The sequence below is a fragment of the Simochromis diagramma genome, unplaced genomic scaffold (assembly GCF_900408965.1).
Source record: "Simochromis diagramma unplaced genomic scaffold, fSimDia1.1 OVJJ01000603.1, whole genome shotgun sequence".
Taxonomy (NCBI): domain Eukaryota; kingdom Metazoa; phylum Chordata; class Actinopteri; order Cichliformes; family Cichlidae; genus Simochromis; species Simochromis diagramma.
Window position 1 is genome coordinate 24,089,826 of NW_024387414.1, and position 17,437 is coordinate 24,107,262.

The 17,437-nt window shown below is 44.0% G+C and overlaps 1 protein-coding gene across 7 annotated transcripts in view; it reads right to left on the minus strand.

Moving 5' to 3' along the window:
• The window catches only part of LOC120720942 (protein diaphanous homolog 3-like), a 183,743-nt gene that overhangs the window by 95,032 nt on the left and 71,274 nt on the right, over positions 1-17,437 (minus strand). For all 7 annotated transcript variants that reach the window (XM_040010835.1, XM_040010834.1, XM_040010836.1 and 4 more), the window contains 5 exons: positions 17,112-17,207; positions 14,813-14,907; positions 13,932-14,033; positions 11,299-11,538; positions 7,615-7,744 (listed from right to left, as the gene is read on the minus strand). In XM_040010835.1, coding sequence (XP_039866769.1) covers positions 7,615-7,744; positions 11,299-11,538; positions 13,932-14,033; positions 14,813-14,907; positions 17,112-17,207 — 663 coding nt within the window. The remainder of the gene's footprint in view (positions 1-7,614; positions 7,745-11,298; positions 11,539-13,931; positions 14,034-14,812; positions 14,908-17,111; positions 17,208-17,437) is intronic.

The following is a 17,437-nucleotide window of genomic DNA, read 5'->3' on the forward strand; positions in this document are numbered from 1 at the left end:
GACTTAAAAATGTTTTTAATCCCAGTCGCAGACATGACCTAAAACATAAGCCATCAAACCTGAAGATATGCCACAGAAGAAGATTAATGTTTGTATCAAACAGCGGTGCACATGAGATGACTGTGGCACAGATCAAACATGAAAATGATAAAATACAATGTATGTTTACAGAATCAACAAACATCCAATCCCCTGAGAGAGCAACAGAAGCTGAAAGCTAAGAGTAAAACTCAAAGTAAAACAAAGGAATGCATACGAATGTTCCACTTCTTTCTAGGTAACACTGTATAGGTAGCCCTTCTGATGCCAAGCTTTCATTGCTTATGATCATATATTATAAAATAAAATAAAATAAAAAAAACAGGACAATATCAAACTAAATAATACTAATCTAATGTCTTTTTATATTAGTGAAATATCATTTAAGATAAACAACAGACATGTATCACACATTATAACCACAATGTCACCTAACAAAATCAACAGGCAAAAGCCTAGTCAATAGCTGTGCAGTAGTCCTGTATTCATTTGCTTAGATAACGATGACTCAGTGAGGAATCAGTATGTGTCAGTATGTCGTTCTTTTTCTAACTTCGCTCGGTGTTTCACTATGGGAATCGCCTCGGCGTGACCAACTACGGAAGCTCCAATGACACCACGTCTGTCTATGACAGACCTGTCGAGCCGTGCTCAGGGCTCCGCCCCCTCGTACTAACACGGCCGACCAGCTCCTCCTAACTCATTCTCGCTTTCTTCCCGTGAGAAACTACTTTGAGCTCCCTCAGCGCATCCAGGCTAACTTGATTAGCTGCTTAACAGTTCTCAGGCGTCCCGTGTAGGAGTACGTCGCCGAACGCAGTTTTTCCGGTTCCAGTTTGGATCGTGCTGAGTAAGTCCTTCGAAAGAAGTGTACTTAGAGTTGCACTGTGGAACAGCAACCGCGTCAGGCGAGCTGTCCCAGCGGTTCCTGGTTTTAGTTAGCGAGGTAGCCGACGTTGTGTGACTCGGGCTAACGCGTTACGGCGAGCTGTTCGTTCAGTGTCCGGCTAGCATTAACTTGTTAGCAGGCCACGAACCACATTAGCGTCTCACTAGCATTAGCTTGTTGGTCGACCTAAGGTTCGGTTAGCATTAAGTTGCTAACGATATTGGCTAGCGGAGTGCAGCTAACGTGTCACGACGAGCTGACTCCCGCCGCGACTAGATCGGATTTAACACCCGCTGCTAGTCCTAGCTACTTACGGGCTAACGTGTCGAGACGAGCCTGGTGTAGCCTAGTCTCACCCCTTTCCGCTAACCATGTCTACGGCTCCTACTCCCGCCAAAAGGTCGGAGCCGAAGGCTAAAGAGGCTGCATCCCGCCCGTGCCCCGCATCATGCGGTGCCACCATCTCGGGCAGGGACCCTCATCCAATGTGCATCGTCTGTATGGGTGCCAAGCATGCTCAGGCTTCACTAGCGGACCCTCAGGGATGCCCACACTGTGCTTTGATGCCAGAGAAAGTCCTGGAAAGGAGGCTGAGAGTAGCAGTAACGAACAGTCAGGACCCCTGCCTGTCGGCTGCTACTGCTACGAGCGATATCCGTCATCCGCGAGCCTCCACAAGCTGGGCGGACATGATGGAAGAAGAGTCCCCGCTCATGCCCCCATCGTTCGAGGACCTCCTCGATCAAAACGTGGGCGAGCCGGGTGGCGAGGACGCGGAGGGCGATGCCGACTCCGACCTCCTCGACCTGGAGGACATGGATGAGGAACAGGAGGATGACTCTACCTTTCCTCCCCAGCAGTCCAGGCCACCGAGTGGGGCTGAAGTTGCACCCCTGGTGGACAGCAATTTGTACGAGGTCTGCAAACGGGCTGCTGCCAAGCTAGGCATCCCATGGCCAGCCGCCCAGGATGCCGAAGGGGCAGAACGCGACCTGTATGACGGCAAGAGGCTCCCACCAGCCTTGCCGCCATCAAAGCAGCTTCTGCCAGCAGTCCCAGCCTGCATGAAAGAAATGAGTCGCTATTGGTCAAGCCCTTTTAAAAGCAAGCTTCCGACCAAGGGCTGCTCTAAGCTTGAGATCCAGGGGATGGGTGAACTGGGGCTGACTGAACCCCCAGCAGTGGAGCCTTCAGTGGCGTACCACCTTCACCCTAACCGCAGGGCAATCACAGCTTCTTCTAGCATTTCTTTGCCCAACAAGATAGATCGCCTCACGGCATCTATTTATCAAAGGACGTACAAATATGCTGCACAGTCAGTATGCTCGCTTAATGCAGTCACACTGCTATCAGCATATCAGGCAGAAATTCTGGAAGACATGGGCCGTCAGCTTGACTCGGGTTCCCCGAACCCAGCCCTCTGGGATGAAATCTGCGTGGTTAATGATCTCATTCTTCGCTCCTCCAGGGGAGCAGTCCAAGGGTGTGGTCGCGTTATGGGCCTTGCAGTCTCGGGTGAGAGAGCCTTGTGGCTAAACCTGTCAGGCCTGGGTGATGCTCAGAAGGCTGAGGTCATGGATGCAGCCTATGACCCAACCAAGGGTCTCTTTGGCCCAGCCCTGGAGAGAATGAGAGAAACAAGCACCCGCAGAAAGCAGGAGGGTGAAGCATTCAATCTCTGCTTACCCAGAAAACCTAACTCTCAGCCCCAGCAGGTGCCAAGAGCTGGCTTTGCAGCAACAGCAGCAGCTGTGAGAGGGAGACAGAGTGGGGTCAGAATGCAGAGAGGAGCAGGAGGCCAGCAGGGTGCCCACCAGGCCAAGGTAGAGAACCGAAGACCTTGGGGCAAGCATTCCTTTGCAGCAGTTGCTGCAAAGAACAAGCCGTCACACCCCGGAGAGGGGAAAAAGAAGCGGTCAGCCTAGCACACCTGCAGCATTCTGTGTCACCCCTCTTTTCTTCCCCAAAGAGAAGGAAGGTGTTAGAAGGGGTAACCAAATCACTCCAAAGTTCAGGGTCTCCGGAAGTTTCCAGTTCACCAGGAGCACCCTCTCAGTCTCCTCCTCCAGTTCAGGGAGGACAGACTTGTGGACAAATGGCGCAGTGTCACCAAACACTTCTAAGCACTCTGTCTGTGTCACCAAGCACTGCCCAGAGTCATCAGACACTTCACTGTGGTTTGGGGGTAACAAAAGAAATAAAACGTGCATTTCTGCAGCCAGGCAGTTTGCCAAGGGCAGAATGTCCCCCCAGTTTCAAAATAAAAACAAAAGAAAATCACTGCAATTTGTCTTTGTTCCCAGCGGGGGGAGCTCACGCTCTTCCCGAGGGGGAGAGCCCCAACTCCTTCCGGGAGACAGGGGTGACGTCACGCTACCGCTTCTTCAGAGGCCCGCTCGCAGCGCGGCTGGAGCGGTGGCGCGCATGCGCAGTTCATCCCTGGGTCTTGTCAACCATTTCCCATGGTTACAGACTACAGTTTGCGGCAAAACCACCGAGATTCGGCGGAGTGTTAGCTTCTGTGGCCAGTCGCGATTCAGCGAATGTGCTGGAGGAGGAAATATCCTCCCTGTTACACAAACAGGCGATCGGAGCGGTTCCGAGCGAGGAAGCTCAGCAGGGCTTTTACTCCCGCTATTTCTTCATCCCGAAAAAGGACGGAACGTCGCTCCGTCCTATTCTGGATCTGCGTGTGTTAAACAAGCATTTGAGAAAGTACACGTTCAGAATGCTCACACACAAGACGCTTTGTCGCTCAATTCACACAGGCGATTGGTTTGTTACAATCGACCTATCAGACGCATATTTTCACATCGCCATTTATCCTCCACACAGGAAATATCTCAGGTTCGCTTATCAGAGCGTAGCGTACGAGTTTCAAACTATCCCATTCGGGCTATCCTTAGCTCCGAGGGTGTTCAGCAAATGTGTGGAGGCAGCGCTGTCTCCGTTAAGGAACAGCGGCATCAGAATATTTTCTTACATAGACGATTATCTAATATGCTCACGATCGCGAGAGCAGGCGATCAAAGACTCCGAGGTGGTGGTGAATCACCTCACGGAGCTTGGGTTCACTATCAACCTGGAAAAGAGCCACTTGGAACCCGCACAGTCTACAGAGTATCTGGGGCTCAGAATAGACTCCATCTCTTATCGTATCGCACTTTCAGAGCGGAGGATCGCATCCTTCACTCACTGTCTTTCCCGTTTTCAGCTGGGGAAAGTCGTGCGGTTCCGACTCTGTCTCCGCCTCCTCGGCCTCATGGCCTCGGTGGTACACTTGGGGCTGCTTATGATGAGAGATTTTCAGCGGTGGGTCGCTTCTCTGCAGCTGTGCCCTCGCCGACATCTCAGTCGTGGTGTAAAAATAACGCAGCCGTGTATCGCGGCTCTCCGGCCCTGGAGGAGCCCGGCAGCTCTCGCGGCGGGGGTACCGCTCGGGGCAGTATCATCCAGGGTGACGCTGACCACAGATGCATCCCTGTCAGGTTGGGGTGCAACTATGATGGGCAGAGCAGTGAATGGCGTTTGGTCACAGAGACTCACTCTGAATCACATAAATGTGCTGGAGCTCCGCGCGGTGCTCCTAGCCTTACGGCATTTTCTGCCGTATCTCCGGGGTCAACATGTTTTAGTGAAAACAGACAACTCCACTGTAGTTGCTTATATCAACCGCCAGGGCGGCACCCGTTCCCGGCAGCTACACAGGTTAGCCAGGGAAATAATTATGTGGAGCAGCACTCGGCTCCTCTCCCTTCGGGCAACTCACGTGCCAGGAATTCTGAACAGGGGGGCGGACCTCCTGTCCAGAGGAAATCCACTGTTCGGAGAATGGAGGCTTCACCCACAGGTGGTGGAGCAGATTTGGCAGAGATACGGCCGGGCTGCCGTAGATCTCTTCGCCTCGCGAGAAAACACACAGTGCCCCCTGTTTTTCTCCCTGTCAGACGCACACGCGCCACTGGGCGTGGATGCGCTGGCCCATCCTTGGCCAAAAACTCTGCTGTATGCTTTCCCTCCCCTCAGCCTGATCTCCCCAACACTGATCAGAGTGAGGGATCAGGGGCTGTCTCTGATTTTAATAGCTCCACGGTGGCCATCCAAACACTGGATAGCAGAAATCATCCAGCTTCTGGTGGACGAGCCATGGCCACTCCCCATCCGCAGGGACCTTCTGTCTCAGGCGCGGGGGGAGATATACCATCCCCATCCAGACCAGGTTGCTCTCTGGGCCTGGCCCGTGAAAGGTGGAATTTGAAGGCAGCAGGCATGCCTCCGAAGGTTATTGAAACCATTCAGAATGCCAGAGCCTCCTCCACCCGTTCCATTTACAGCAGTAAATGGCGTGTTTTTGAAGAGTGGTGCCATGAAAAGCAGATTATCCCTTTTCAGTGTTCAGTGGTGGAGCTGTTGTGTTTTCTTCAAGACTTGCTGGACAAAAGGAAAGCTTTTTCCACTATAAAGGTCTATTTAGCAGCTATTTCAGCCTGCCACGTGGGGTTTGGTGATAAACCTGCTGGGCAGCACCCCCTTGTAGGTCGCTTCATGAGAGGGGCGCGTCGAACGCTCCCAGTTTCTAGACCACTGGTCCCTTTATGGGATCTGTCAGTCGTTTTAGACGCCCTCTCCCACCACCCCTTTGAGCCTATTGGGGCAGTGGGGTTGAAGTTTCTCTCTCTTAAAACCACTCTGCTGTTGGCTCTAACCACAGCCAAGCGAGTTAGTGAATTACAGGCTCTGTCTATTCACCCCTCTTGTCTACAGTTGGCCCCGGGACTCACTAAAGCACTCCTGAGGCCTAACCCAGCCTTTGTCCCTAAAGTGTTGGAAACATCATACAGGTGCTCTACAGTAGAGCTCCTAGCTTTTCACCTCCCTCCATTCTCTTCCGAGAGGGAGCAGAGGCTGAACACTTTGTGCCCTGTCCGGGCCTTGGGGACTTATGTTGACAGAACAGCTGGATTCAGGAAGTCGGATCAGCTGTTTGTTTCCTGGGCCTCCCCTCACAAGGGCAGGCCCGTATCACGCCAGAGACTAGCTCATTGGATTGTAGAGGCCTTAGCTCTGGCTTATAGCTGTAAGGGCTTGCAGGCCCCCCCGGGACTCCGAGCACACTCCACTAGGGGTGTGGCCACATCCTGGGCGTTGTTCAGAGGTGTATCAGTCCAGGATATTTGTGCGGCAGCAAGCTGGGCTACGCTGCACACGTTTGTCCGGTTTTATCGGCTGGATGTTGCACAGTCATCCCTGGCTCAGACGGTGCTGGATTCTGGTGCCTCAGGTTCGACCTGAGATCCTGGAGTAGCACTGGAGAGTAGCTTCGGGAGCTGGCGCAATCCGGGAGTGGGCCATATCTCCCATAGTGAAACACCGAGCGAAGTTAGAAAAAGAACGTTGGGTTACTTAACGTAATCCCTGGTTCTTTGATAACAGAGTGAGGTGTTTCACCAACACTTCCCTCCTTGCTTAGGCACGGAAAGAAATCTGCTTGGAATGAGTTAGGAGGAGCTGGTCGGCCGTGTTAGTACGAGGGGGCGGAGCCCTGAGCACGGCTCGACAGGTCTGTCATAGACAGACGTGGTGTCATTGGAGCTTCCGTAGTTGGTCACGCCGAGGCGATTCCCATAGTGAAACACCTCACTCTGTTATCAAAGAACCAGGGATTACGTTAAGTAACCCAACGTTCTTATTTTTCTTTTCTCTCAGTGGGCATCCTCCTTCTGGCTAACAAACCACAAAAACAACACTGCACATGTGCAAACATCTTATTGAGAGGTACTGCCGTTCGTTGTCACTCACTGAACGGAGAAGACCAGGAGAGAGGGGTTTCATGGATTCATGCATTTCTGTCTATAGGTGTTTCTGGTGTTTGTTTTTTGGAAAATAAAGTCACTAAAGGGGTATGAAAAATGATCTAGAGGGGAAAGTCTAAGTTAATCATGGCAAGAACCAATGCATGATAATAACTGCTGCGAGTGAGCGAGGGACATCGGGCAGGTAAGGTGAGATGGTAAATTCCAGATTAGCAAGACAAAAGGTGAAAACATAAGCCCATATCACATTATCTAATGAGGTTGCGCGCTCCTATCATTTACTATCATCCAGATCATCACTATTATATCAAGTGCTTAATTGCCACAATCACATATCAGGCATTTTCTAAATAGATTCTTCAGTTTTCACATTTAAGCATGCTTAGATGCATGGACAGATTATGCCATCATTACCCTTTTCTTCTTTAACTTTAATTGCAGAAAAGAAAATATCAAAAAAGTTAATAGTTTGTATGCCCATTGTTTCCTCATAGTAACTCTTATCTTAGATGACCAATTTAGACCAGTTGCCAAATCTCTGCTGTTAAACATCACTAGAAATATCTCAGCTAGGAAGTAGATGAAACTCAAACCATGCAACCATGGGAGAGCTAAAAACCTTGGGTTGACAGCAGGGGACCAAAATAACAGCAGCACTGTGATATCACCTCAGAGAAAGTGGAAGGTAGAGAGTGTTAAAATTATCAAGTAGCAGCTGACTCTTACATGCTGGTAAACAGGTGAAAAATGGCTTCTGTACTGTATAAAAAAAATGTGCTTTTAGAGACTTAGAAAATATATCACAAGTGTCCAATAACAGTTTTATTATGTACAGTTGAGAAGTTTTTGCATCTTGGTGTTTAAGAATATTACCTCTGCTCGCTCGATCCACATGCTCTAGGTCGTCAAGAAACTTGACCACGTCTGGAAATTCGTCCTCACATACTTGTGCCAGGAAGTGAAGTAAGGTTGTCTTCTGATCTGCTGACTTGGTGTCCTTTAGCTGTGAAACATGGACACATAAAAATATGCATTTATGCGGCTTTTTTAATAATAAGTAAATAATACAATAAATTTAATAATACAATAAATTGAAAAATAAAACATATGCACAAGGCAAAAAAAATGCTCTAACAGGGGAAAAGTGACTCTGCATGTTGCTCAGAGTTTGTGTTATTGAAAATGTCACAGGTTAGGTCTAACCCTGTTAAGCACACACACTGTTCACTTGCTAAATAAATGTGTTTGCATGCTTGAATCTGTTGAATCTGTCTTACTTTAAGTCAGAAATTATGTCATGTTTCTCTAACACACCATATATACCTGCCATATTAAAGGTTCCATAATTTAAAGGTTAGGATATTCATCATTTTTTTAGAGTATAAAGCAGGTCTAAAACACTCACTTTATGGAGAAGGGCGCACAACCCATATTCAACATTTAAATCACCCTCAGTAATGTAAAACAGCATGATTTATCCAGCACAAGCACAGTTAGAAATATATCTAAGTACATCCATCTATAACAACATAAAATTGAAAAAATACATTAAAAAAATAAACAAGTGGTAAGACAACTGCATGCAATCATCTCTTCCTCTTGGATCTAATTCTGGTTCAAAAATGCGGTCAACGCCAGGGTTTTGTTAGCAGCCCTTAGAAGGCTACATCTATACGAGGTAGGATAAAAAAGTTTTTCCAAGTCTGCACATAAATACAAAAGCCTTAGCCAATTTAAATTTAAATTCTCTCTCTTTCAAGGTCATTTGATTCTGAAATGCAGCGCTGCCAGTGCTCCTGTTACATTTGAATTGCTCCTGGAAATCTTGTGCATGTCTAGACTGAAGATCATCACAGGTGACAAGAGTTGCGCACCTCACTGCAGCGCATTTAAAACACAATCATCAGTCACTGCGCACCCCACTTTGTCCTGATGTCGGCTTACAGATGAAACACGTTCGTCTTAATAGTTAATACGTGTTAGGAAGTATGCTGTGCCGCTATGCTGTGTGCTTTCACATTTTATTTAGACCAGGCAACGTATGCATGTTTAGGATTCAGAGTTGAGCGCACTGCTGCTTTGTAACACATTTTCAGTTTTGACACAACAGAAGAACACGCACTGCGAATACACAAATGCAGGTTGTTAGAAAGGGGCTTTCAGGGAGCGATCAAATCTTTGCTAGAGTGCCGAAAGGCGGTGCGCCCCTTCACAAGGGCCCGACCCTTAAAAGGTACATCAGACAAATTTAAACCAGATGCAGTTTTTGCTTTTGATGGGCAAAGTCAAAGAACGTTTTTGTTGAAACATATAACAGAAATTGGGTATGGTACGTAAACAACATCTTTTTGGCCTTAGTTTCACAGTATTCGTCGCTATGGCAGGAATCATGATACACATGTATTTTGAGCTGCAAAATGAAAACCACACTTTGTGGATACCCTAGTTAAAAGGGGTGAAAGATGTGACTTTTATTAAATGCAAGACATTAGGTGCTTAATAAATTGCTCTTTTCTTAGTCAGTTGGGTAAGTGAGTGCATCACTAGTTGATGAAAACCTGCACGCCAGCCTACCTGTCATGTGTACAGAGCTTCACTTGCTATTCAGTAAGAAGGGTGAAAGCAGCATCAAAGATGTGTCTCCATGTTGTTTAATGTGATGTAGGTGAGCAGCTAATTTGCAATAGAGCTACAAACTACTGTTAGAAGTGCACTTTTTCCTAGATCATTTTTTGTGGTTAATGCTAACAGCAACAAAAAACAAGGTTCAGCACAGGGCTCGACGTACTCATGCTTGAAATCAGAAGTACTAATGTAGGTAAATATGCTGTCTGGTAATTGGAAAAAGAAGTCATTGTCCTTCATCTACTGTACTTACTCAAAGCACTTCTGAGCTCTAGCTTAACAAATGCTGAGTGTTAACAGTGCCACACATGATTTTATGTCTCGTGATTACGTAGCAGATGTGTTCCTGCTCCCTGCACTTGGTGCCCATTTATTGCCAAAAGTAACAAATATTTTATATTTCCCTGATAAATTTCCATCATTGATTTTTTTCTCGTTTCTTTGTTCTTCTTCCTTTTTTATTAAACAGGCTAATTCCAAGATGTCTATCAGCCTCCGTGCCAAACATGCCTCCTGCAGAGTGTGTTGCAGTGTATCTCTCTAGGTGATCTATTGGTAGACAGCAGTGTACTCAGACCCGCTGGGTTTAATCATGTTTGTATTATCTCCTCTAATCAAACATTCTCATCTCTCTTTTCATTTCTGTTCCCCAGTCCCCCCTTTTTTTTAATAAAAGCTTCAAGTGCTCACTCACAAAAGGTCCCTCTTTGAATTTAGATGGATGGTAATCGTAGATGACAATGTAAACATTTTGCCTTTTACAGTTGGGATGGATGCAATTTTCCTGTGTTGTGGAGTGTGCCGTGGAATTAAGTTGTCAAACTCTGGGTATGGCGCGAAGGAGATGTCTTCCTCTATATATCCTGCCCGTGACAACGTAAACCTTCCTTCAGACAACATACGCAGACAAAAGAAACTGTTTTAAATCCTTAACAGTCTCCTATTAACTGATATTACTGTTGTCCTAATGCATCTAATCCATCATGTTCGTACAAGTGTTTGCCTTTGTACTTGTATTTATATGAACATCAGCATCCAAGTCTAGGAGGGTAAAGAGGTGGCAGTGACAAATGACAGCAGTGCTCGTTACTGTGGAAACCGCAGTGGGTGTGCCAACAGCTGTAATGTAACCACTGGAGGAGACTTGCAAGACCCATTCTTCCCGTCACTATTACAAACTTTATGTTCTGTTTTCATGCCGCATAAAATCCTGAGTTACAGGTGTTGGATACGTCTCTGTCCAAGAAGCACTAGTATTGCCACGGCGAAGTTGTGTGAACTTTCAAAAGGGATAGTGGTTTGAGTTTCAGTTATCTTTTCTGGGCAGAAGAATGAGACTAAAGTACTCGGTGGGCTTAAATGCTTTGATAGAGGCCAAATGATAAGGAAAACTCTGATAGTGTTCAATCAAATGAAATGGTTTAAATTAAAATGTCTCATTACAACAGCTGCTTTGGATCAGTTTACTGATAAGGCTCAGACAAGGTGACCAAAGAGAGAGACACCGCTACACGTAGTGTCTGGTACAGACACAGATATACATAAATCCCATAATGTATACCGATTCTTTCTTTAGTCTAATCACTGTTAACGCTCTTGGCTTGTACATTTGGCAGAAAAAAGCAATCCATATAGGAAATGACCATTTTAACTCAAGGTTTTTGAGGACATAAAATGAGAGCGCAATAATGAAAATAAGGAGAATCTATCAGGCTAGCTTCAACTAAAGGCCTAAAAAAATCGTTTAGTTCAGGTCAGTAAAAAAAAAGTTTTATTTCTGTTACAGAACTCTGACTGCAAACACAGCTGTGTATCTCTTGAGAAAGTTTATTGAACTAGCATCACTCCTGTTGAACATTTGACACTGAAGGGATGACTGACTACAAACTGTGTGTGAACAGTTGAAATTAGGGTCAGCATTTCAACCCTTACCTTGCAAAGGGAGCTCAGGTCAAAGCCATATGATTGGGCGTTTCGAGAGCCCGCATTCATGTAATTCCCCAGTAGTAGCACCAGCTCCAATAAGCGGCCAAAGGAGCGGCTCTTCCTGACCTCATCACATGCGGCATTTACGGCCAGAATATCTGGTCGCAGATTGTTTACGTGCTCCTCAAACTGAAGCCGGAAGAGGATGTGGCTGAGGCGAGGACGCAGCCGCTTCACACTGCTCATCTGGGGAGGCAGCAAAGTCAAGGTGGAAACAAGAAAACAAGAAGGCATAGATGGAAAAGGGATAGTAGGGGGAAAAGGGATTCGGAGAAAAGAGAATGAGGAAGGAGATGAGAAAAGGATGTGAAATGATGTCAAGGAGAGCAAACCACATCAAAGAACACAGTCAAACTTAAAATAACTACAATAACACATTTGACACACTCTCACATTCAGACGATCTAATTTAAAAGACATTTATGCAACCAGCATGTTGGAAAGTGTTGCTAGGCAGTAGTAATAGATGCTGGCAGTGATTTGATTTGGGACCCAGGTCTGGTAAGTTAATTGTGGAGTTAGTGTCCATATAGGGCAGGCAGTGGAGGGGTGGAATATACAATAGGCTGCCTTGGATTACCACTCTCACACAATTAGAGAAAATTGGAAAATATTGCATTGGGCCCAGGACCTGGCCGCCACAGTGATTGTGTATGTGTGTGCGGCGGGAGGGAGGGGTGCAGGTTCCAATTGTCTGTTTCACACAACAGCTGGCTGTGCGGTTTGATGTCCTCCATCAAGGGTTTAATTATAGCTACTGTAATGTTATCAAATGACTATTTCAGTCAGTGTGTGCTGGTCTGTGTGCACTTTGTATCCGTGTATTTGTCGCACATAAAAGGAGAAGGCGGGCAACAAAAAAAGAGGAATAGAATTATATAACAGAATTAAGAAAAAGCAAGGTCCACACGAACAAAACATAATGCTGAAACGAACCCCAGAGATGGGATGAATTATGTGATAAAGATATTTAAACAAGAAAAAAAAATAATCAGAAAAAGAAGAAATGGAGCAAAACACACCGGATCATCTGCAAATTGAATGTGTGCAGCTGCTCCCACTGGCCTACACAGGGCACTGGGAGGTTATACTGACAAGTTGAGGAGATGGTTTCCAACACACACACACAAAAGAGTGGACTTATGGAAAATCTAGCTCATTTACTGCCAAACACAATTTCCATGAGGTGATAGGATAGTGAGAAGGAAAAGACAGCTCTGTTGATATCCTTATCTAAAGTGTCAGAACATTAACACTGAATTTAAAGATTCTCTCTCTCTCATATATATATATATATATATATATATATACTATATAATATATATATACATATATATATATATATATATATCTATCTTATTATATATATATATATATAGTAAATATTTTGAAAACTTGCATGTAATAAATATTCCCATCAACTGTCAACAACAAATAAAATCAAAGATGAAAAAAGCACTAGTCCCGAGGATTTTAACTACAGCTCAGCCAGCAGCATGCACATACTAATAAACATTCCTCAGATTTCAGGAGTGATGCGGAATAATCATTAACTGCGAGTGATTTACAAAAAATTACAGGCATGCATATGGCTTCTGTTAAAGACATTAAAATATGCTTTCATTGACTGATATAGATGAGTTATGAGGAAATTTATATTTTGAGATTAAGTGCTTTAGTTCCTCAATTTACTGTCACAAAGAACAGTGAACTTATTCACGTAGCTGCAGGAACACTCAGCAACTATGGTGGTGACCTTGTGTTAAGCTTTTACAACAGGCAAGACATAGACCTGAAAACAAAATACTACTGCGCACAAGGCTGAGTTAAAGATCAATTGAAAGTGGTGTTGACTGAAAATAAGTGAATGTTTACACAATGGTAAATATTAAAAAAGTACATTAAAAAATCCCTTTGAACCTGAGCTTTTGTGGGCCCACACGAGTAGCACAACCTCATTATATAAGCAGGCTCTCCTTTTTTCTCGTCTCCTCATTGAACAAGATACAAAAGATGAGTTATGTTTTTGTCCATAACGTGGTCGCTAGGTAGAAAAATAAAAATACATAAGTGACACCTCTCATGCATAATTCTGACTAAACCTCCTTTGAAATGTCTTTAAGAAAATGATGCTGACATAATGAGGCAGAAGTGCTGCTCTTTAATGTGCATAAATTAGTGCACCAGTCCACAGGTGTCCCGTCTTTCCTCTTAAGGCTTTAAAAGATAGAATTTTAAAGAGCTCAGGATTATGATAATTACATGAAAGTGTTCTCTGTGTGTGTTTTCGTTGAAATAAGACGCCGAGAAAGAATACAAGACAAGTTTACGTGACTAAAACATTCAAATATTACATTTTATTACACCAAATATGCATTTTTTGGCTCTGATAAACTATTTAATTCTTAATACATTTGTGTTTAATAGCATTGTCAACGATAACAGGCACACTGAGGTCTTCCGGCAATAAATAAGGAAATATAAAGGAAAGGTCGTTTTTGTGCTGTATATCTGCAGTTGGTGGGAAGTTGACAGATGTTTGTGTGTGTTGTACATTTGTGTGTATTGTGTGTACTCACCACAACCCCAAACTGCTCAGGCTCTGACAAATTAGAGTACTCATTTTTGTATGTGGCCAGTGCATTAAGCTGCTCCTGCTCCGGTAGGTGCTTTACAAGGTTCTACAAAGAAAAGGAAGAAAGGGAGTGAGAAGCGGGAAGGATATACAGAAATTTACAGACAGCTAACCTGCTGCTGTTCTGTTTGGCGTTGTCTCTGTTGGCGTGTTTCAGCCATGTGGTGAGCTTTGTTACTATGATAAAACATCTTATTACCAAGCAAAGACTATGTAGCTTTATACAGTAGATACAACTGAAATGAACCACACTGGTCCATTGAATTGCTGTTAAGATATAAAAACAGAGATTGACACATACATGGAAGGACAGACAGATGGATTGAATGAACAGAGTAAGTCAGTGCTAAGTGTGAGGTATACAGATGGCATAAACACATCGAAGTTATAGCCAAAAAGCTGTTAAAGCACTTATAAACACAAACAAAACAAAGCAAAAAAAAAAAAAAAAAAAAAAATTCAGCTAAACATCAGCAAAGTGCTTATTTATTTTTTACTGACATACTGCCTGTGCTCACCAACTGTTTCCACACCTGCTGTACTGCAGGCTTTACAGATGCCCAACGCTTTAGCCTTGGGCTACATGCTGTTTTAAGATAGACAACTAATCAAGACAATAGACAAAGAGTTGAACCTGACCAGCTGAGTAGGAGAAGGGCAAAACTAAAAATATACTTCCAGCCTCAAGGTGAAAAGTTGAGCATTGACTAGTTTCAATATTTTTTTCCTCTTTTATCTCACAGCTAGCTAGGTCCAGAGTTGGGTGGAATGAGAAAGTCATTCACTAACGTAACGGAGGCTCTATGGCTTCATTAAACAGCATACCTGGATCATAGGTTCAGAGAGTTGCTCTTCATCGACCTCCACTATCATGCGTCGAATTTCCTGATAAGGGATGCGGAAGGAGCCCAGGAAGATGGCTACAGGGGTGGGGTGGGGGGAGAGAGAAGAGAGATGTGGCAAATGGAGAAAAGATTGACAGCTGAGCTGTAATGTTGAGATATGAGACAGTTGGTCATAAAAGAACAGAAAAAACAACCAAACACACACAAAAAAGAATAATGTGAAATAAAACAGTACACACAAATCTTATGAAACAGGTTATTCTGAACCACTCAGCCAGCGATGTCTTTATTTTTTATTTCTGTTTTTAAAAAACTGATTTTAATTTTAAATGTATTGGCTTAGAAACCATGATATTTTCAAGCAGGAGTTAGGACTAGCAAAGGTATGGTGCATGCCTCGTCAGGGCTAGTTATTAGTCTCACAAGCAGAAACACATTTAAAAAAAAAAAAAAAATCATTTAAAATTATTGAGCATGTTTTAGGTTGAACACTTTGGAGTGTTCTGCATGTAAGTGTGTATGTGAAGTATGTTACAACATTACATTATGCATATACAGGAGAGCATGAACTTTTGAAAACGAGAATGTACCTTTTGTTTTGCACACTTTTTTGCTCTACTTGGTTAAATCATTTTTAAAGTTGTGGGGACAGAAATAATAACTTTTTATTTCAGGTTGAGCACCAACTTTGGCATAACAATCAAGTTACAAAGACAAATGTTATGAACCAAGATATCCTCTCATATCACCATAGAATCCCAAAAACCTGAGCCCATCCATGAATTCATATCCCTCAGTGTGCTGTTTCTCAGACACCCTGTGCCTAGAGAGAGACCTCCCTAGATGGTGTTGAAAACCACCTGGCAAGACTGATGAAATGAAGATGGACAAAAAAAGAAACCCCAAAAAGCATACACACAGACTCACCAGGAAATCTTTTTATAGTGGTGTGTTTGCTTAGTACTTTGCAACTCTTGGAAACACAAGTTGCCCAGGCATGTTCTATCCCTGGCATAAGTATCACATAAAGGGATAGCAGCCTCACCAAGGATCTCCTGTGTGGACAACCAACAGGATGGCTACGCTACAAAGACGTGCGTTCACTTGACTGTAAAGCTACAAAGAGACAAACACCTGCAGCTTGAAATCCAGAAGGCCCTGCAGGGCTTTAAAAGACAACAGTTTGAGAAAATGGCCTAAAAAAGTCAGCTCAAAAGACTAGTCATCTCTTATTCCTGTGAACAGGACCAGAAGGACTTCAACTCCCGCATGGGACTTTAGAGTCACAAGAGGCGCCTCTCGAGCACCACAGACGACAACCACGAGCACGTATCCAATTGTCCCACAGGACTTCAGGAGGCCAACTACTACACAGTACATAACTGAGAAGAATTAAAAAGAAACAGCATGTGCAAGGATTAAACTGAAGTTTAAACACACGTCCAATAAATGATGAATCTTTTTTTTTTTTTTTTTGTCTTAAACCTGCATATATTAGGTTGAGGTTTTACTGACAAACTAGCCCTTCTCTTCTTAAAGCATACGTGTGACACGACTATGATATAAGCTCCCGGCTGTAACTGGTAATGAGAAAATTTTAGTACAATTCATTAGGCAGAATAAATTTGCACTGTATCTCCGTATCTTAACAGTGATGGCATCAATCAAGTAACAGAAATAAAACAGAAATAAAACCCCTTCTCAGTCCTTCTCAAACCTCAATCAAAGCTTTTAGACTCTTTACCTCCTATGGTGGACCACATAAACCACCAACTCCCCCTCCCCCTCCCTTGCTCTCTAATTTCTGCTGCATGATTTATCACTGTTACTGGGCTGATTAGACTCATTTTCTTTTAATACGTGAAACAAAGGTCACAGCTCCATGTGATATAAGCCAATGAGGTGCTAAGATCTGAGAGTGCTTAAGAGATCAGCTGGATCCTCATTAATGCCGGGTGTTTTTTAAACCGTCATTTTCAGACCAAGCATGCGTGTGTGAATGCATGAGAGAGATGAGGGAGGGAAGGAAGGAAGGAAGGAAGAAAGAAAGAAAGAGAGAGAAGTTCTTTTTTCCTTCTTTCCTTAATGGATCTTTAACGTTGTTAATTAGGTCCGTGTGAAGAGATGAGTCATGTGGCAAAGACCAGGTTCACATGAACTGTCTGTGTGTATTAATTGCCATAGCAACATGCTAAGGTGTAAAGCATACCAAATTTCTCTATGAATGTATATAAATCTGCCTTTTTTTAGGAGTAGATCGAAAGGAAACAAATACTTACACAGATTCTGCGCAATCTTTGGATCGAGCACCTTCAGCTCTTTAATTCTCTTCTTTATGGATTTCTTATCCTCTGCATCCTCCTCTTCTTTTTTAGCTGATAAAGACAGAAATATTAAACTGCAGCCACCACACATAGGCAGAATTTAGACAAATGAAGCATGAATGAAACACACACACACACACACACACACACACACACACACTTGGAAACAGCACAATTATAACATTTAGATATCAGTACAACATAAAGAAGGGAACAACAGCAAAAAAGTTAACTAGGTGGTGGAGAAAGTTCAGATGTATTATATTTATTTATTTAGTTAC